Below are 21,034 nucleotides of genomic sequence, written 5' to 3'. Positions count from 1 at the left end.
CTCTCTCTCTGACCCTCCCCCCACTCGTTCTCTGTGTGTGTATCTCTCTCTCAAAAATAAACATTAAAAAGAAGTAAAACAAAATAATATAGCCAAGAACTTAAAGGGTGGAAGAGAAATAAAAATGAATAACACATACTGAACAAATGCTTGTAATTTTACTGATCCTCTATTCCTGTGTGTCCTGGGCTCTCATGGGTGTAGAAGTTCAACAGAACCGACTGTCTATACCGGAGTTCTGAGCCATTCATATGTGTTAGCAAGGGCCTGCCAGCAGCTAGAAAACACTTACGAATTGACTACTAAGAGCTCATGAAAGAGAAAATAAGATACCAGCAGAGAAAATCTTTCAGTTTGACTGGAAAAATAATCCCTCCTTAGCCCTTTGGTTTGTGAAAGAGAAAAAAAGTACTTCAGTCATCTTTATTTTGGCATAATGGTTCATTTATTTAGAAGTGAATACTTGAGGTTGTGTCAAGAACTGCTTTCTCCTTCTAATATCATTAGTTAGTTTTCCCACTGATGACTATTAATTATTCTGTGAATTAAAGTCATGTTAGGCCAATGACATTTAGGATCTTAATCATGATGCAGTTCAGAAATTACTGAAAATGCCAACAGAGCATGCATACTGAAGAAAATCTGTCTTGAATTTTCCAGTGATGGGCTAAATTAACAGGGGAGAATCCAATCATTATATGTATAGATGGATAGAACCTGTCACAGTGGCTGGTTTCTTTCCAGTGCCCATCCTCAAAGAACACTGCCTCAGGCTTCTAAAGCTGCTAACAAGGGTTAAGGGCCAATGTACCACCCAAACTTATATACTAGACAAGCTACTTACATAAAATTTTTTGTAAAGTATTTAAGAATTTTTCATTTAAGTCACCTATAATTCATTTGAAACAACTACCACTTAATTATAACTCCAAGCTAGAGACTTGTAATTTGGCAAACATTTGTTAATCTTCAAAGAAACCGAAAATTCAAGATGATTATGGATCTTGACACTTAGTTCAATTTATAGATAAATGAATAGTATATGGGGGCCAGATCAGGATAATCTTAGCAGAAGTATTTATGTATATCAAAGGGGCACTTGAGTGGCTCGGTCGGTTAAGCATCCAGCTTCAGCTCAGGTCATTATCTCGCGGTTGGTGAGTCTGAGCTCTGAATGGGGCTTTCTGTCATCCTCTGTCTCCTCACCCCTCTGCCCCTCCCCTGCTTGCACTCTCTCTCTCTCAAAAATAAATAAATAAACATTATATATATATAGCTAAGTAGTTATAACTAGTTATATATATATATATATAACTATCAAAAATTAATATGAAGTTTCTGTGTCATTTTATTTTATTTTATTTTTTTACAAATAGTTTATTGTCAAATTAGTTTCCACATAACACCCAGTGCTCATCCTCACAAGTGCCCTCCTCCATGCCCATCCCCCCTCCCCCCACATCCATCAGTCCTCCGTTTTTGTCAGCATTCAAGAGTCTCTCATGGTTTGCCTCTCTCCCTTTCCCCCACCATTTCCCNCCTCTATTTCCCCCCATCTTCTCCCCCACGGACCTCTGTTAAGTTCCTCCTAATCCCCCTATACGTGCAAACATATGGTAGCTGTCCTTCTCTGCCTGACTTACTTCGCTCAGCATAACCCCCTCAAGGTCCATCCATGTTGCTACACATGGCCAGATTTCATTGTTTCTCATTGCCATGTAGTATTCCATGGTATAGATAAACCACATCTTCTTGATACATTCGTCCGTTGATGGACACTTAGGTTTCTGTGTCATTTTAAACTAAAATGAACTCAAAAGACTACTTTCATTATATATACATAATATATACATACCATTTGTATATACCATCCAGGAAATGTGATTATTTATCCAATAGCCTCATGTTCAGTTGAGTTGAATATGTTTGAAATAAAATAAACTTTTATCAGACTGCATAAAACTGTATAAGGTTCTTGGAGAAAGAAATTGAAGAATTCATGTCTCCATTACTTCAAGGGCTTAGACTTTCAAATAAAGAAATTGAAATTGGCTCAGAAAATGAAATGTTGCTTTTCATGTATTTTCATTATAAATTGTACTTTTCAATGTTTATTAATCTTTTAAGATATATTTAGAACAATAATGTATAGAACAAAGAATTTTGTATGTTGGAAACTTTGTAAATTTCTATTATCCCTGTCATTTTGAAGTTGCATTAGTAATTTAAAGGCAAACATCCCTATCCTGTTTCTCTTTTTTCACTATTTTGCGGTTCAAGATCATTTACCAGATGCTGCATTAAAATGTACTGTAGACCTGAAATTCACTCTATGTTTTAAGGATTCTGCAGAATTCAAAATTAATATACCTATACCTCAAGGGCACATAATCAAGAGGATAAAACATATATACAGCCATAATACGTTATATTGTGATTTAGATGCTGAAAATTACTACTTATCATTTCACATGGATGTATCAGACATCATTTTTATCTAATGGTCTATAATCACAGTGAACAGTTAACACATTCACTGAAGGACGAACACTTGGGAGGTTGTGGGCATTTTATGTAAAAACGTTGAACACGGGGAGAACACTTTGATAAGTTTTATATTTATACAAAAACCTAAGCAGAATGTTATCTTATTGACATAGTAAATTTGAGTTTTGGGAAACTGTCCAGTTGACAGTCATGTTTGTGTTCTTCCAGGGCAGTAGAGGTGAAATAGGACCCGTGGGACCCCCAGGACCACCAGGTAAACTGGTGAGTAATATTTCCAGCCTCCAGCAGCTTATACACTTCAAACAAAACACAATAAGCTTGTAAAAATAAAAAGGAGAGAAAAACAATATACAAAGAGTGATTTCATCATCCTTGCTTGATTTCTATTGCGCTGTGAATGTGCGAAAATGTAAATGTGGAATTTCACAATACATCTAGGATACCCTCAGAGGGTATTTGAATTGGTGTGGTTTGTAGCACACATTTTGAAATGAGGAGAGACATGAAGTGCTACATTTGGCCTCTGGTTGTTCTTGAAATTGAAGAGAAGCACGCGTGAATGCTGCCTTTGACTTCTCGGAGTAGGGCTTGTTTACATGGCCAGAGAAGCACTACCGCTGCCCGGGGCCCGCTGAAAGAGCCCGCTGTTGGGAAGGGGTGCAGACCCGGAGCTGAGGACCTCAGAGGTGGGCAGAGCGGGTGGAGGGACAGACCTCGTTCTTCCTGAGAGTGTGGGAGAGAGGCAGATTTGAGGAGCAGAGCTATACCAACCACAGCACATTTATTTTAGACCGGAGTCGACACACCCGAGGTTGTCTGCCTTGTGTGCTTGCAGTGTTGCAGTGATAGTGATTCGGGAGCCTCTGTTTGTTTTTCAGGGTTCTCTGGGCAGTCCTGGCCTCCCTGGCTTGCCGGGCCCCCCTGGACTTCCTGGAATGAAAGGTGACAGGGTAAGCTAGCCCTCCAAAAAGTTCCTTATTTGGAAGGATGATTTTTACTATGAGAAACCAAGCTTTCTTTGTCCATTGGAGATTTTTATAGCGGTGGTCATAGACAGTGATCAAGAATGGTATCTTAAACTACTGACAGTTGGGCTCAAGAAGCAAAGAAAAAAAGTCTAGAATGATAATTTCTCAGAAGGAAAAAATAAAAGTTGAGAAAAGTAAAAATTTCAGTTGCAATGATACTTCCTGTTTAGTTTTAAATTTACATTCTACCAGTGAGATTTTATGTGGGTGTGGTCAGAGAAGACCCCAAGTTGCCAGCTTTTGGACAACTGTGAGTTTCTCTAGGTCTTACCTGCCTGTTGAGGCTGTGAGGAAAGGAGCAAGTCCTCATCTGTCACATCATTCATACATGTCTTTGTCTACCAGTCTGATATGGGAAGTTGGTTCATTTGAAATTATGTAGTTGAATACCTCAAAATACTGAAAAAGTACTATATTTTGTTCAATACAGGGAGCAGTCGGTGAACCTGGTCCAAAGGGTGAACAGGTAGGTCCAATCAGAGGAGTATGAAATGCAGTGAGTAATGGGCATTAATGTGCCTCACCAGCAGGGGGCACTGGCTGGTTTACAGCGTGAGTGAGAAGAACGAGGCTAGCAATTTTTCTCAATGTGCTTCATAGTGAGTGAAACCTAGAGTTTAGTTTGGTCTGTAACTTTATCTACTATTTTTAATAAGCTGGTGCTGATGATGGCTCTGCTTCCAAGACTACACTTTGTCCTTCCTTTAAAACGAGTGTCCCTGGCTTTCATTCACTGGATGGGTTTACTTGTGACCGGTAGAGTCTTCTAAGCCACATCATCATATTTTGAGTCCTTCTGTATCAAGACCTTAACAAATAAACTATGAACATGAATTATAACTAATCCTTTTTCTGGGTTCCTTTTTCTATACTGAAAGCCTTTTTTCAAGGAATACCTAATTGTATTTACTTATTTATTTTTTAAAGTTTTTTTTTATGTTGAGAGAGACAGAGACAGTGTGAGTGGAGGAGGGGCAGAGAGAGAGGGAGAGAGAGAGAATCCCAAGCAGGCTCCATGCTGTTGGCACAGAGTCCTTGAACTCAGGAAATGATGAGATCAGGACCTGAGCTGAAACCAAGAGTTAGACATTTAACTGACTGAGCCACCCAGGTGCCCCAAGGAATACCTAATTTCAAAATTGCTGGATACAATCATTAATCCTTAAGTTTAGAAGAAACTCAAACTCACCTTCTATCTTTTCTCTAGGCTCTCTTCTGATTTGGACTAGTACCTGACAGATTGAAAAGCCATTAGGAGCATTCTGTATTTCTGCATGATCCGGGGTTGAGGCACTGTGGGCACTTAGGAATGCTTATCAATGTTCACTGGTTAAAACTGAGGCAAGGGACTAAGAATTTAATAATGTGATTTTTAATCTTAATTTTTAGGGTTCCTCTGGTGAAGAAGGTGAAGCAGGAGAAAGGGGTGAACTTGTAAGACATTTTGTTCTGGTTAATGATGAGCTGTACTGATTTCTAACTGTATTAGAAACATATTTTCTTTGCCTCTCTAGCTTGCTAACTTCTATAGTGGCTACAATGTGTCTTATATAAACTAATGAATGACTTCCCAAGACTGCAGCCAAGATAAGTAAAGCAGAGGGGAAACACTCCAAAATTGATAGACCTGGCCTTACACCTTTGGAGAATAGAGTGTACTGTTATAGGTGGTGAATTTTCCTGTGGCTTTACACCTAGACATTCCAAGTGATTATTTTTTTTAACATTTATTTATCTTAGAGAGAGATTGAGAGAGAGCGAGAGAGAGAGCATGCATATGGGGGAGGGACACACACACACACACACACACACACACACACAGAATCCAAAGCAGGCTCCAGGCTCTGAGCTGTCAGCACAGAGCCCAACACAGGACTTGAATTCACAAACTGAGACCATGATCTGAGCCAAAGTGAGACGCTCAACCGAATGACCCAGGCGCCCCCCAAGTGATTCTTATATGACTATAGAAAGTCTATGAATAGTGCCTATCATGGAAATAAAATTAATTTTATTAGAGTCAGAAAGCTGTGATTCACACATTTGACTGTAAGTATTCTCTGCAGTCTAAAACCTTCCAAAGAAGTAACCTCCATCTCCAGAGGATGCTGTTGCTAAATCTCCAGGAAGGCAGTAAGAATGAGAAAAAATTATGTTGACTGCGAGAACTGCTAGATTTGCTGGTTCATCTTTATGGTTTTGACACAATCTAACATGACCTAATATGAAAACTTATGTTTGGTCCTTTGGAGTGGGGACAGATTTCTCATAAAATAGTTCCAGAGAGCACTTAGTGCAGGAAAAAATTCTAGTAATGTTGTTTTATTCAGATTTTCATGATTAGAGCTAATATAAATGTAGTATCTGAATTAGGCAAAGCCCTCTATTAAGTAAATTTGAAAAAGGATTATTTTATTTTCTGTTAAAAATTTTCATTTTAGGGGCTGGGAGGATGTTTTAAGTCATTCTGTTTTATAGTGGAGATGAACTGATATGATAAAACTTGAGCTGAATTCACATCTAGAATTAGGGGTGGGAGATTTCCCAGTTTTATTTTTTAAGCATAAAACCATTCATATTTAGTTTGATAGACTTTTGGGGATGAGTTTTAAAATACTGTTAGAGTTTCAATAATGAAGTCATCAGGTTTAAATGTCTACTGTGTTTTAAAATAGCATTCTAGTTTAATATCTTTTGACTTACACATTTTAATTCTCACACTTAGCATTTTAGATCTAGTTGGAGCCTTGTAGATCTCTGATTCAACCCTGTTATATAACAGATTAGCCAAAGGCTAGGAGGTTACAAAGCTCACAGAAGGTCACAAAATTAAGCAGCAGAACTGGGACTAGAATCCAAAATTTGAATCTAATGTTTTTCTGCAGTGCCAGGGTCCATCTGTTCATGGTTTTCTATAGATTTCAGCAGCACAATAACCTTTGAAATATTTTTAGTAAGCTATTAAATGTGAATGCATTGTTCTAATATAATTTTGTTTTATTGATTTAGGGAGATATAGGATTACCTGGGCCAAAGGGAACTGTAAGTACAATGAACAATAAAGGTATAAAAATAAAAATATCAATAGAACTAAAGAAAATGCAATACTCTGCTTTATGAAATCACTCTATAAAATTCAATTCTTAAAGGATTTACCTTCAAGGAAATTAATGTATAAATTTATTCTTTGGGTAATGGATTCATCCAAAAGAAAAAAAAAGTACCTCACAACAGTGTAAATGGACTACCTTTTGAACTAACTACTCTAAAGGAAGTTTTAGTCGTAAGTGACTCAATGAGAATACATGGTAATTTCTTTCACAAGTGGGTCATTTTTAAAATGTTTATATACTTTTGAGAGAGACAGAGCACGAGCAGGGGAGGGGCAGAAAGAGAGGGAGACACAGAATCAGAAGCAAGGTCCAGGCTCTGAGCTGTCAGCACAAGCCCGACATGGGGCTTGAACTCATGAACCATGAGATCATGACCTGAGTTGAGGTTGGATGCTCAACTGACTGAGCCACCCAGGTTCCCCACAGATGGGTCATTTTAAAAGAACTGACTTGTCCTTTGTGGTAACAAGAGTATAAATAAATTTCATTGGCAGTCATACCATTGCAAATATTTCAGTAATTTTATCAATCTCCTGTGTGTTCTAGTTGGGGAAGTAACAAAGTCATAATGCATAAGAAATATAATAGACAATTATTAAAGCTCGAAAATGATCATCTCATTCATCATTTTACAGAAACTAAACTGATGTCCTTAGAGATTAGATGTATTCAGAATTATAGACCCAATAATAGAACCACTTATTAGAACAAAATTAACAGAACCAATTATAGAACCAGCAAATGTGGGGTGATTTGCTAGTTTGAAAGGAAGCACATCTGATACAAAGAAATTTAAGAGAGTATAAGGAGAAAAGATGAAGCTCAGACTCTAACCTTAAATGAAACCACCACCACCAGCTTCTGGTTTATCTTTTGTTCCTCCTATTTCTGGAATCTCCTCCACTGTTCTCCATCCCCGTACAACACATTATCCTCATAGCAGCCAGTGTCCTCTAGATAAAAATATAAAGCCCACATTAATCCCTCCTCTGCATAAACTCTTCAGGAATAACATTTGATAGAATAAAATCAGACACTTAGCAAAGTATACAGGTCTTTGATGAAGTGGACTCCACCTTGCCAGCCTCATCTCTACCTCTCTGGAAGTCATGTGTTTGGAGTGCTTTTTATTTTGCATGCTGTGTAATGCCATGTGCTGGTCTCCTAGCTTGGAACACTCTTCCTCTTTCCTTAGAACAGCTACCTCCTACGTAAGCATTTGGCCCCATCCTCAGCCCCACTTTCCTCCAGAGAACCCCCCCCCCAACTCCCAGACTTGGTTACAATGCCAGCCGAGAGCTCTTTATATACCCTGAGTTAAAAATTATTACATTGTATTAGCTCACCTGTTTACATACTGCCTCTAAACACCATTGACAGTCTCAAGCTTCAAGGCATTCTTTTTTTTTTTTTTTTTTTTTTTTTTTTTTTGCGGCAGCCATACAGGAGGTTTATTTGATGACCAATTAATGGCTATTATTTGGCAGTGAATGAAAATCTGTGACTGTGATTATCTTGAGAACTCTTTTTTTTATTTTTTATTTATTTTTTTTTACAAATAGTTTATTGTCAAATTGGTTACCATATAACACCCAGTGCTCATCCCCACAAGTGCCCTCCTCCATGCCCATCTCACTCCTCTCCCCCATATCCATCAGTCCTCAGTTTGTTTCTCAGCATTCAAGAGTCTCTCATGGTTTGCCTCTCTCCCTTTCCCCCACCATTTCCCCCCTTTTTCTCCCCCATGGTCCTCTGTTAAGTTCCTCGTAATCTTCCTATACGTGCAAACATATGATATTTGTCCTTCTCTGCCTGACTTATTTCACTAAGCATAACACCCTCAAGGTCCATCCATGTTGCTACATATGGCCTTTATGCCTAAGAATCTTTGACAGAAATGGCTTAGGCTTGACAAAAACATAGGATAAACTTTGGTAGAATTCGTAATAGAAATACTACTTCACTCTAGAATAATCAGTCATTTTAAATGGTAAGAATTCGAGTTATAGAAGGAAAAAGTGAATGAACAATGAAGTGATCAAAATGTAGTTTCATTTAAATTTGGGTGTACTACTAGGGGTTAACTCTTGCTTTGTCACCTCCGTCCCTCCCTCTCTCTTCTCTGCTATCACCTACATAATACTGATGCAGCTGAAATGTATTGACCCAGAATCAGGGGAAACAGTTACGAGCAGACACACTTTACCTCCTCAGTGATGTCAGCATAGACAAACCTGATAAGTAGGTGAAGTCTGTACCCCAGTTTCTACTTTGGCATACCACTCTTCAACTAAAGGATTCTTTCCAAAGACCCAGGGCCCTTGTGATGTCTTGGCCATGTTGGCCTTTGATCTCTTCATCAAAAATGTCCTGTTGCTTGTCCTAGCAGTACTTTGGACATTGTCAACAAGGTGATAGACTCTGATTTGGTCTCCTTTGTTCCCTGCCAGTTCTTTAGTGCACTTCCAAACTCACTTTGGCTTCTCTGGGGTGCTTTAGAAGCTGTGATAGTTTTGCACTGTAGTCGTCTGACAATTCCCAGCCCTCCACAGCACATCCTTAGTTCTCTCTCTGACACGGTCTTTCATGAAGTCTTTAAGCCATAATTTCTTCATAGAAGCAATTCTGACAGGTTGACTTAGATGAGTGTCTTTTTTTTTTTTCCATAAAGAAAGATTGAAAAAGGCACACTTGCTGAGCTGTATTCAGATATGTCTAGCGAAAGCCCTGCCTCACCACCACCTTCTTCCCTTCAGTTTACAACATTTGAATGTTTGAAAGAGTTGGCTCTTTCTAGATGAATGTTGCATATGAAAAAGCAAGATTAAGTTGCTTTATGAATTTTACCTTTATCTTGAGCACTAACATTCCTTAATGCCTCCTGTCCTTTTATCTTTTCATTCTTATTCTATAAACAATGGCACATTGTAACTACTATGCCATAAATTCTACCACAGGGAGTTTAACAGAAAGTGAATTAATTTAGTCTCTTTTAAAGCAGTTATTATAGATGGGAACTTTTAAAAATGCTTTTAGTGGTGTGCTTTGAGGGAAAAAATCTGTTATATGCTTTTGTGTTAAGTACAAGTTTTATTTAACTTCTTTGGTATTTAGATTTTTAACTTCCTCAATACTTAGATAAATTATGGACTCTTTTTGTTTCAGTATTTTAAATATATTCATGTTAGGTGCAGCATTTTGAATGCATTTAGTTAATGTCAGTATTTTAGAATTCCTGGATACATCTGGCTTCTTCAAATTTTCCAGTGTTATAAAGCTAAGTAACTTATGTTCTTGGAACATCTTTATTTCATGCCTTCCGTATTGGCGATAGACAAATAACATGTCTTGTAGGAACTCAGTGGCCTTTTTGTGACCAGAAAAATGAACAAGTCTTCTTAAAAACTAACTTGTTCTTAGAAAGTGGCTTAAAGTATAAAAATTGTGGTTTGAAATATATTATTTCACTGAATATTTTGAAATAATAACTATACCAAAAATAAAGATTTTGAAAAACTTTACTTGAACTGGAATTTTCAGAGACGGTGGCATAATGTGTCTTTATCTTGAGGATTTGTAACCTCTGAGCAAATACCTCCTGGGAGATAGAATGTAAGCAAACCCAAAATTTCAGGTCTCATAATAATACTAAGCAGGCACGTTACTTGTGGATAGCCCTGGTTTTGTAATGTGCCATTGTGTTCTAGGTGGGTAACCCTGGGGATCCTGGCTTGAGGGGGCCTGAAGGCAGTCGGGGGCTTCCCGGAGTGGAAGGACCACGAGGACCTCCTGGACCACGAGGCGTGCAGGGAGAGCAGGGTGCCACCGGCCTGCCTGGCATCCAGGGCCCTCCAGTGAGTGGCGGACAGTCCCCAGGATTTCCCGTTTGAGACTCAGAAGGGGAGGGAGGTGGGGAGCCAGGCTGGCCCAGACATGAGCTGCTCAGCAGTGTGGGTGAGTTCTCTTGTAAATCCAGCCACCTGGTCGCTTGCCGAGTCTGTCAGGTTACCATTTAACAATGTCTTCTTTATGGTTCTGTGTATAAACTGTCTTTTTATTTCCTGTCCCAGGGTAGAGCACCAACAGATCAGCACATTAAGCAGGTTTGCATGAGAGTCATGCAAGGTAAATAAATCATAATGTCTTGACTTTTGGTGTGCTTTAAAAGTGGGAGATCTTGAATAATGTTAATATTGTTTTATCCAATTTGTTGCCACACAAAACCTTATAGCCTCAAAAAAATGTTACACACACACACACACACACACACGCATGCATTCCCCCCTTCTTTGGAACACGAATTTCAGGTTATCTTTCCCTTCCTTTTTTTTTTTTTTTTTTTTAATTTTTTTTTTATGTTTTTTTTTTATTTATTTCTAGGAGAGAGAGAGACAGCATGAGCAGGGGAGGGTCAGAGAGAGAGGGAGTCACAGACTGAAACAGGCTCCAGGCTCTGAGCTGGCAGTCAGCACAGAGCCCGACGCGGGGCTCGAACCCACGAACCGCGAGATCATGACCCAAGCGAAAGTCGGACGCTTAACCGACTAAGCCACCCAGGCGCCCCTATCTTTCCCCTCCTTAACATCCTACCACTTAGTGTATATCTGGCACTGACCTTGACTCTTTCTGTAACTTATACGCAAAATAATTGACAATCTTAATGCCCATAAGAAGCATAAGGACATTATCTCTACTAATGTATAACATGTAGAAAATTAATAACTAATATTTTACCAAAATGGTGATATATTTTTACATTTGCTAACTTTTGTCTAAATTCAACTATGGCTACAGCAGTTGCTGCTTGTCATAGCTGTTTCAGAAATGGTCTAGTTCTAAAATCACACTGCAAAGGAAACTGGGAACAAATTAACTGGGGAGATCCTATAACGTTAGGGCCTTCTAACAAATAATTAACTTATTCTGGTTGGAACCAATTTTGTCATGATACTCTTCTTGTGTATGCTCATGAGATAGTCTAATTTGTCAGGTAGACTTGTAGAGTTTTCCTAGAATGAAATTGTCACTTCTGTATTTGAAAACTAATGTAAGTCTCTTCATTGCAGACCCTTAATCTTGAAAGAATATTTCAATTTTAAATGTTGTATCTCTAGAAAATTATAATTTTATGCTAAGCCTTACATAAGGCAAATTAGAATGTTCACATTTAAACAATTTTAGAATGTTGGATAGAAATTTGTTTCCAAATCAATAGTCTCCTTCACACCTTTAAGTTATTTCCCTTAGAGTGTTTTCATAGAGAGGATTTCTTATTCTTCATAGTTTTAGTGGATGATTTTTAATCTATTTAATGGTTCCTGAAAAAGCCCACACAGTTATTAATTTTTAAGACACACTATGAACATTCCCAGGAAGCAAGCTATTTTTAATGTCTGTTGTCTATTCCAAGCATGAAAAAAACTTTTGAGAAGGGAATTTATAAGAAGTTGTGAATGCTTAGGATATTTTAGGTTACTTCATATCTTCAAACTAAAACTGTGGGGCTAGGTCTCAACTACTCTCTCAATGCTAATTCTGGACAATGTTCTTGCTTTTGAAAGGCTTCTGGACATCCACTTCTACCTATGTTAAGAGACTCATTTTCTTCCCATCCTGGGTTTTCAGATACCAAGCCCAAACTGAGGTGACATACTCCTCCTTTTAGCACAGTACCCACCCGAAAACCTTGCACTGTACTTCCTCCCCCGACCCCCACTTTTCAAAGCAGCAGGACCAAATCTATCCAGGGGGAGCTGAATAAGACAGCACCAGTGAAGGTTCTTGGCAGAAAGCCCATGCAAAACTGATCCAACCGTTTTTCACTTCTCACCATCAATTTTGAAACTCTGGGGACACATTTAGAAAAAAAAGACACTTGAAATACCCCTTTTATCATTTGAGTCACTTTCATGTGTCTGACTTCTCTGGGCTGTTTTGTTTATTACCTTTTAGAGCATCTTGCTGAGATGGCTGCTAGTCTCAAGCGACCGGACTCTGGAGCCTCTGGCCTCCCTGGGAGGCCTGGACCCCCTGGTCCCCCAGGACCTCCTGGAGAGAACGGTTTCCCAGGCCAGATGGGACTTCGTGGCCTCCCAGGCATTAAAGGACCCCCTGGTGCTCTTGGTTTGAGGGGGCCTAAAGGTAAGCCATTTTGCCCAGGTAGAACAAAAGAACATACACTGTCCTTTTTCAGATATATTCACACATCTTTCCAAGATCAAAAAACTATTATATGACATCCTCTTGACCTTGCTGTATGACAACAGTAGACCAAAAACTAGAATTAAGATCCCTTGACTTTTAGTACTGATCTTTTTCAGTTACGCTCTGCCTCAGTCATAGTTCAAAATAAATTTTACAGGATCTTGTAAAGGGTTATTCAGCTTTTTTTTTTTTTTTTTTTTTGAGATTCTAAAATCCTTATAGAGTTCTTCTAAGATGGCAACCAGCCTTAGAATGTTTGTATCCATTACTTAAACTAACAGAATTTGTTAGCAGGACATAAGACCAATGATATCATGAACTGAAGCTGCCTCTCTCTTTTAAAAAGTGACAATGGATATTTAGTTGTGATGGATTTTTTTCAGCTCTGAGGTACAGTCTAACTTTTTTCCTTCTTTAGCATGTAAGGGAATGTGAAAAAGTTTGTTTCTTCCCCTTTTATTTAATAGCAAGTTAAGTCCTTAAAATCAGTATTTTGCAGAAAAATAGGATTGTGAGAGTGTGTTAGGTATTCATCAGGACCTGCAGAAGGACTGGTTGCCTCTGATGGTGTTTGCTGGTTGAGGTGAGTAAGTATGTTAGCTTGCGTGGGTGTGTGTCCTGGATAATTTACAGACAGGGCTGAATAAAACCAGGAATTCCTATATTATGGGGACTGAACCACACTTCTCTCAGGAACTTCAGAAAGACATGGCATCAGAAACCAGAGAGGGATTTGTCTTTTTTTTAACGGTGGTGTTCCAATTAGGGATAAATATTATGGTGCGAATGGTCAGAGGGCAAGCAACCTGCCTTTTTGGATCTATAAATGAATTGCTGATGCATTTGGCTAACTACACTTTCAGCTGGAACAATTTTGTTAATTATATTTGATTTTTTTTTTTTTTTGGCATGTGCATTGCTGTATGTGAAAAAATGAGCCCTAATTGGAACCTCTTGTAAGACTGGCACAATTTCCAAGCTTTCAGGGGCTGGACAAACTGAATTATGGCAAGAGCTCGGAGCTCTTCTTAAAGGGAACTGAATATTTTCTTTGAAAGAATCACATAGTCATTCATCTTTGTCCTGCTTTTAGCTACTGGTTCAGCAGCTCATGAGCAGGTACTCTGTGGGTAGTCCCCATTCACTCCGTTAACAATTTCCAAGGAACTCTGCTGCCTCCAGTGGATTGCTGACTTACTTGGTTCAGCTGCACCAGAGCCCACAAATGACTCCTCAGCCTTTCTTGTAAGTTCCCTTTATGCAGTGATTCTGCGAGAGTGCTCCCTGGAGCATCAGCACCACCAGGGACCCCCTGTGGAATACAAATTCTTCCTCCACCCCAACCCCACTGATCTAATCAGAGACTCTGGAGGTAGGGCCCAGCAGTTTGCATTCTAACAAGACTCCAGATGATTCCGATGCTGCTAAAGGCACTAGTTTAGAGCAGTCACCCATTTTCCTACTGAAAAGAAGCACCATGTAGGGGCTATTGAAATTGCAGTTCTATTTTCGTTGGCTAAAAGGAAGTCTCTGTATGTCAGTTAGAACTTAATTTTGAGTTAGTAAGAGAACTCCCCTGAAATTCCATCTTATTTTCTAAGAAATAAGAATGTCTGTTTACTTACTCTGCTAGTATAGTCTGCCTAAAACTGTTTCTCAGCCTGGGTGCACAGTGGAATTACCTGGGGATCATTAAAAGCTGTCCACAGCTGGGCCCCATTCTCAGAGATTCTGATTTAATAGGTCTGAGCAGAAGGATTTAAAAATATTCCCCATGTGATTTTAATGTACAACCAAGGGCTGGGAGCCACAGGAAACAAAGGTGAAATGTTCAGGAAGCTCTCTGGAAAGCTCTTAGCAGCACTGAATTGTGGCAGGGTTGGGCCGACTTGGCTCTAGCAGATAAACTTTACTTTGAAGGGAAGAAAAATATATTTCTATATTTGGAACCTGGAAAATGCCCCTAGCACTCAGTTTATTCATCAAGCATAGTCTGATCATATAAAGCACTTCCCCCTAATTTTTCTTCAGTATTTATGACATAGTTTATACTCTAGAAGTGATATAGTCCTTTTTGTTTTTCAAAGGACTTTGTCTCCCCACCCTCCTTCCATCCCTCTGTTATCACTGGTTTCCTTTAAATCAGCATCTGCTGTCAGTTTTACTTCTTGAAATTTGGGGTATGGGATGAAAAGAATACTATCCTCAGTTTTATCCACAGGTACTACCATGAATTTGGAAATATATGATTCCAGGTAACTGGACTTGACTTTTCTTGTCCTACCACATCCATTATAACAGTAATATTTAATTAAAAACATACAGTGTTCCACTAGCCAAAGGTTACAGATCAGTTTTTTCCTGAGAACAAATATTTCACCATTTGAAAATTAAATGTGTGGCTAATTAGAGAAGAGATATATTTCTTTTTTTTTTTAAATTCATTTCTAGGAGAGAGAGAGAGAGAGAGAGAGAGAGAGACAGCATGAGCAGGGGAGGGTCAGAGAGAGAGGGAGTCACAGACTGAAACAGGCTCCAGGCTCTGAGCTGGCAGTCAGCACAGAGCCCGACGCGGGGCTTGAACCCATGAACCGCAAGATCATGACCTAAGCGAAAGTCGGACGCTTAACCGACTAAGCCACCCAGGCGCCCCAAGAAGAGATACATTTCATTGTCACCTTCTGACTTCTTCTCATGACTAATAAAGAAGAGACAATCTGAATCTTGCTCTGCCGTATTACCTTGAGAGTCTTTTTCCAAGGATATTACTACATAAATAATGAACAAATAAATTTTACTAAAATTTTTAGCAGTTCAGGCTAAGCCTTTAATAAAAGCATTTTTTCCCCCTAAAAAACTACTCTGCAAAACACTGAAACATTTTCAGTGGGAGATAGTAGAAATGTGCCTGGAACCATACTCAAATCTTAAATCATATTCATATTTTTTTGTTTTTCATTGACACGTTTATGCAGTACTATACAAACATGTTAAGACCAAGGCCCCTGCTACATGTACATTTTGTAAATACTCAAGCAGAAACATGAGAGACCTCTAATTGGCATTATGTTCACTTTGCCTAGTATTAAATTAATCTTCCATGTCATCAATACTACTTTTAAATGTTCATGGGTTTGGACTAAGTCCTTGGAGGAAGGCCATATATATATTTTTAGATATTTTAGTGTGAGTCAAACAGATGTGTCAATATATAAACGAGGGCCTGAGAAAAAACACGTCATTAACTGTGACTAGCACATTTTTAGTATTAATCTGCTCGCAGATTAATGGAGTTGGAGCATCAGTTATAGCTTTCAAATACATGAAATAAGTAGCAGCTCTGGAGCAATAAGAATTTTTTCCATGTTAGCCGCTCTGTTCACAGTGAGCTGTTTTTCTTGTTACACTGCCTATTTCCCTTCTTACCTTATCTAAAGCTTATTTTACAAGCTCTTTATATATATTTTTCCACAGAGTAGGCTTAGCTATTAAAGGTGGACCTTTAGTTACTTGAGCTGGTGTTCATACATCTCAAAAGGAGACATGATTGGGGTTTGAAGAAGTAGATTAACCCCGGGGACAACGGAGCCCAGCTCCAACATGGTTTGCTATGGAATAGCAGCAGCTCTCAGTGTGGCTGTCTCTCTCTCAGAGGCCATCTCTAAAAATTGTTTGTCTAGGACTGATCACCCCAAGGCAGCACCACGATGAAGAGAGCAGTCTTATCCTTGCAAGTGACATTTTAAAGTTGATGTGGCTTCTCTCTAGAATGTGTTTAACTTTCACTATCTGTGTGGAAGTTATATTTTAATTTATAATCTTCATCTCATATCTTCAGAAAATGTGGCACATTTATTGGTTCTCTTCTCGTTGCAAGCCTCCAGAATTACAGTGATATGACATTTAAATTGCTAAGTTAACAAGAGCGCTTTAAGTTCTTAGTTTTTAAAATGCTAATTATCATATCTTCCTAATATAGTAAAGCCATATTGATGATGAGTGTGAAAAAAATAGCTTATGTGAATGTGAGTTAAATTTGAGCTCTATATCCCTATATGGTATTTATATAAATTTAAATTGTTTTTAAAATACAGTTATTTGTGATAAAAATATTCATATGAGGACATTCACAGCTAAAATGAAAGTATGGTGACTATTTAAACATTCACTTCATAGTCTGATTTTTTTTTTTACTATTTCGGCATGCATGCTTTTGTCTTTCAAATTATTATAAACATGACACAATATTGAATGAAGTTGAGCTGATACAAATGTTTGGGAAAATGATTATATATAGAATTTGTTGCAAAATGCCCCTGCATCTTCTGAACGAGTAGTAGAATAATAATATAATACTGTACCAGTCATACAGTAGAATAGGGACTTCTACAGGGAACAGGAAAAGTCAGTTAAGACCAGTTGACTAAGGTATTAGGGCACTTTGTTAATGAGACCAAGTTTCTAGGTTTCTCTGCAGGGGCCAGGATAATTAATGAAACTTGGTTTTCTGGCTGCTGAATCCCCAAATTCAATCAACTGTCTTGCAAATACAACAAGTTTTGGTTGCAGTCCAAAGCATTTTCCCTATGAATAATGACTCACAAGTGAAATGTAGGCACTTGTGACAGCACACTTTAAATTTTGAAAATTCATTAATTTATTTTTGGTGACATTAAATTTACATTGTTCAAGAATTTAAAAATATATTAAAAGATATTTAGTGAAGAGTTTTTCTCCCACCCGTGACTCCCATCTGCTTAGTTTCCTTTATCCTTCCCAGTGGGTAATCCCTTTTATTAGTTTCCTACATATCCTTACCAGTGATAATATACAATACATGATTATACACATTCCCTATATCCTTCTAGAGTCAAGTCCTATTGTCCTTTGGTAGTGATCTGGACCTTGATATTTTTCACTGGACAATATGTCTTGAGATCACTTCAAAGAGCTTCCTAGTTCCTCTTCATAGCTGCAAAGTACGCCATACTATGGAAGTACCATAGTGCATTTAACCATTTCATGGACATTTAGTTTCTAATATTCTACCATTATAGCAAGGCTGTAGTGAATATCATTGTGCATTTCATTTTTATGCAAATACAACGTAACCTCTGTACTTCTAGAATAAATTCCTAGAAGTGAAATTGCTAGGTGAAATGGTACTACCATTTGTAATCTTGACAGATATTCCAAAAAACTACCTCAATTTACAGTCTTATTAGCAACAAGAAATAATGTATTTTTCCACAGACTTGCTAGTATATGTTTAATTAAGCTTTGGAATTTTTGCTGATCTTATAGCTCAAAGTAGCTGTCTTGTTATTTTTAATTTCCATTTATTTTGTTGTAAGATTGATGTCAGGGATTTTTTCATATATTCCAGAGCTACTTTTGTTTCCTTTTAATGACTTTCTTGCTTATATATTCTCATTTTTTAAATTGTTGTTGACCTTTTTGTATTGATTTTATGAACCCTTCATATTCTGAATCGTAACATAAAAGCCAACTCAAATCTGAGGTTATAAAATAATTCTCCATATTCTCTTCTTGTTCTTAAGTTACAGTTAAATATTTGATCCATTTGTAATTTATCCTAGATCATGCTGTGAGGAACAGATTCAACTTTATTTTTTTTTCTAGTTGGCTACCCACTTTTTCCAACACCGTTTATTGACTTGTTTGACTGTTTTCCACCTTAAGATGACACATTTATTACAAAACTAATTCCTATATATATTGGAGCCTGTTTTTCGGCTCACTTGTCTATCCAAGTACCATCGCCACACCATTTTAATTGGTTTAATATGTGGTAGGATTAATTCTCTTCATGTCGCTTTTCTTTTTGGAGTTTTTGTGGTTACTCTGGCTTATGTGTTTTTCTGTACAAACTTCAGAATCCTTTTCTGGTTAAAAAAAATCTGTCTTTTTATTGAGGTCATGATGAAACTTCAGCTTAGGGAGAACTCATACCTTTTTGTGATGATGTCATTCCACCTGAGAACAGCTGTCATTCCTTTTGTATCTTTTAGAGATGTTAATTTTTTTGTTGGATTTGCATATTTCTGGTTAAATTTATTCCTAGTTATTGATTAATTTAATTGCTTTTTAGTTTTTTTATATTTATTTTTATTTATTTATTTTTTTATATTTATTTAAAAAAATTTTTTTAAGTTTATTTATTTCTGAGACAGAGAGAGACAGAGCATGAGCAGGGGAGAGGCAGAGAGAGAGGGAGACACAGAATCTGAAACAGGTTTCAGGCTCTGAGCTACCAGTACAGAACTGATGCAGGGCTCGAACCCACAAACTGTGAGATCATGACCTGAGCCGGTCAGATGCTCAACCGACTGAGCCACCCAGGTGCCCCCAAAAAAGATCCCATTTTAAAAAGCGATTAAGGGGTGCCTGGGTGGCTCAGTCGGTTAAGCGTCTGACTTTGGCTCAGGTCGTGATCTCACGGTTCGAGGGTTCAAGCCCCACGTCGGACTCTGTGCTGACAGCTAGCTCAGAGCCTGGAGACTGTTTCGGATTCTGTGTCTCCCTCTCTCTCTGTCCCTCCCTTGCTCATGCTGTCTCTCTCTCAGAAATAAGTAAAACATTTAAAAAAAATGGGATCTTTTTTTATAACATCTTATTTCTGATTGTTGTTTGTAAATGTAAAAACTACTAATTTTCATTTTTTACTTTGCTATTTTACTGAATTTTCTCATTGTAGATTTGTAGTTGATTTTCAAGGATTTAAGATATAGATCTATATCACCTGAAAACAGGGATGTTTTTGACTCTCAAAGCAAATGACAAATAATAGTGATAAAGTAGGCATCTCTGTAATGTTCTGTCTATAGTGGGATTGCTTCTTTTGGTTCCCATTAAGAATGATGCTAGCTTTTCAGTTGAGGCAGATATATTTTATCAGGTCAGGGAAGTAACCACTGATTCTTATTTTACTGAATGTTGTATCAGGAATGCATGTTTTATTTTGTCATATGTCTTTTCAGCATCTATGAATATGGTCATTTGATTTTTTTCTCCCTTAGATCTCTTACTATAATTAATTGACTCAAATTTTGCCTTGCTACATACTTACTACAATCTAGTTTTGTGGCAACTTCATGACATTTTGCTTTCTCAATTTTGGGTTTGCTTAAAATTTAAAAATATGGAACTTTCTTTTTATAAACACACAGAAACATAACATTTCTCTAATGAAATGCAGGTGACTTGGGAGAAAGGGGGGAACGTGGCCCTCCAGGAAGAGGTCCTAAGGGCTTGCCCGGAGCTACAGGTCTCCCAGGTAAGTGTGTAATATGGCAGCACGGGGTTGAGGAACTGGTAGTGAGTGGGCAGCCCGAATTGCATCATATCTTAAAGAATTGCTGTTTGATTACTTAAGTGTATCATGTAATTCTCAATAATGGCCAGCACAGATTTTCCAAGACCAACTTTAATGAAGAGTTAAATGATCTGTAAATCATGCCTGTCTATGTTCCTTGTGAGAAAACAAATGTCAGGGCTTAAAAAATTAATTTCCTGAATACATGTTTTTTAAGAAACGTGTCAAGGTCCAGCCACAATGTACTTCCTAGAAAATTCTGAATGAATGAGGTCCTATCCATTTTTAGCCTAGTTGATAGTTTGATTTTTTTTTTTAACCAAAAAGAGCAAGAAGAAAGTGTTTTAAGTTTTCAAACTTTTCATGTTGCACAGGGAGTAACTGAAATTTTCTTTTAAAAGCTCCTGTTTCAAACATCCAGACCCTCCAGAAACCAATATCCCAAAAAAAAATAAACCTTAACATTCCTACTCATATAGTCACAAAGAGCCATGCACAAGCCACATATCACAGCTGCGTTGGCTGAGGTAACAAAGTCACCTCTGTGTGAAGAGCCTGGATTCTCTCACTGGGCGTCTCTTGTGTCTTTACACACTGGCTACTCTGTCCCCACAGGCCAGGCTGCCACACATTCATCCACTGGGAAATGACTTACAAGCCCAACCACAGCAGCAGCACAGCAGGGGGGAAAGTCAGTTGGGTTTGACAGCATGAATGACCTGCAGCCTCCCAGCGAACTCATAGCTGCTGAGGCAGTGGCTAAGGAAGGCCCCCCACCCGGAACCCCTGAAGCTGAGGAGAGTCAGGATAAGAGGTTGTGCAGAAAAAGGGTGGCCCACGCTCCC

The 21,034-nt window shown here is 38.1% G+C and overlaps 1 protein-coding gene across 1 annotated transcript in view; it reads left to right on the top strand.

Moving 5' to 3' along the window:
• Positions 1 to 21,034, top strand: part of COL9A1 (collagen type IX alpha 1 chain) — a 90,059-nt gene that overhangs the window by 60,292 nt on the left and 8,733 nt on the right. Inside the window, exons 29-37 of the mRNA XM_039245801.1 lie at positions 2,716 to 2,769; positions 3,387 to 3,458; positions 3,967 to 4,002; positions 4,926 to 4,970; positions 6,546 to 6,578; positions 10,357 to 10,503; positions 10,720 to 10,774; positions 12,602 to 12,790; positions 20,073 to 20,150. Of these exons, the coding sequence (XP_039101732.1) occupies positions 2,716 to 2,769; positions 3,387 to 3,458; positions 3,967 to 4,002; positions 4,926 to 4,970; positions 6,546 to 6,578; positions 10,357 to 10,503; positions 10,720 to 10,774; positions 12,602 to 12,790; positions 20,073 to 20,150 (709 nt within the window). The remainder of the gene's footprint in view (positions 1 to 2,715; positions 2,770 to 3,386; positions 3,459 to 3,966; positions 4,003 to 4,925; positions 4,971 to 6,545; positions 6,579 to 10,356; positions 10,504 to 10,719; positions 10,775 to 12,601; positions 12,791 to 20,072; positions 20,151 to 21,034) is intronic.

Source organism: Hyaena hyaena, unplaced genomic scaffold (genome assembly GCF_003009895.1).
Source record: "Hyaena hyaena isolate Hyena2069 unplaced genomic scaffold, ASM300989v1 scaffold_271, whole genome shotgun sequence".
Classification (NCBI taxonomy): Eukaryota; Metazoa; Chordata; class Mammalia; order Carnivora; family Hyaenidae; genus Hyaena; species Hyaena hyaena.
Note: the sequence above shows the minus strand (reverse complement) of the source record. Positions and strands in the feature narration are given on the sequence as shown.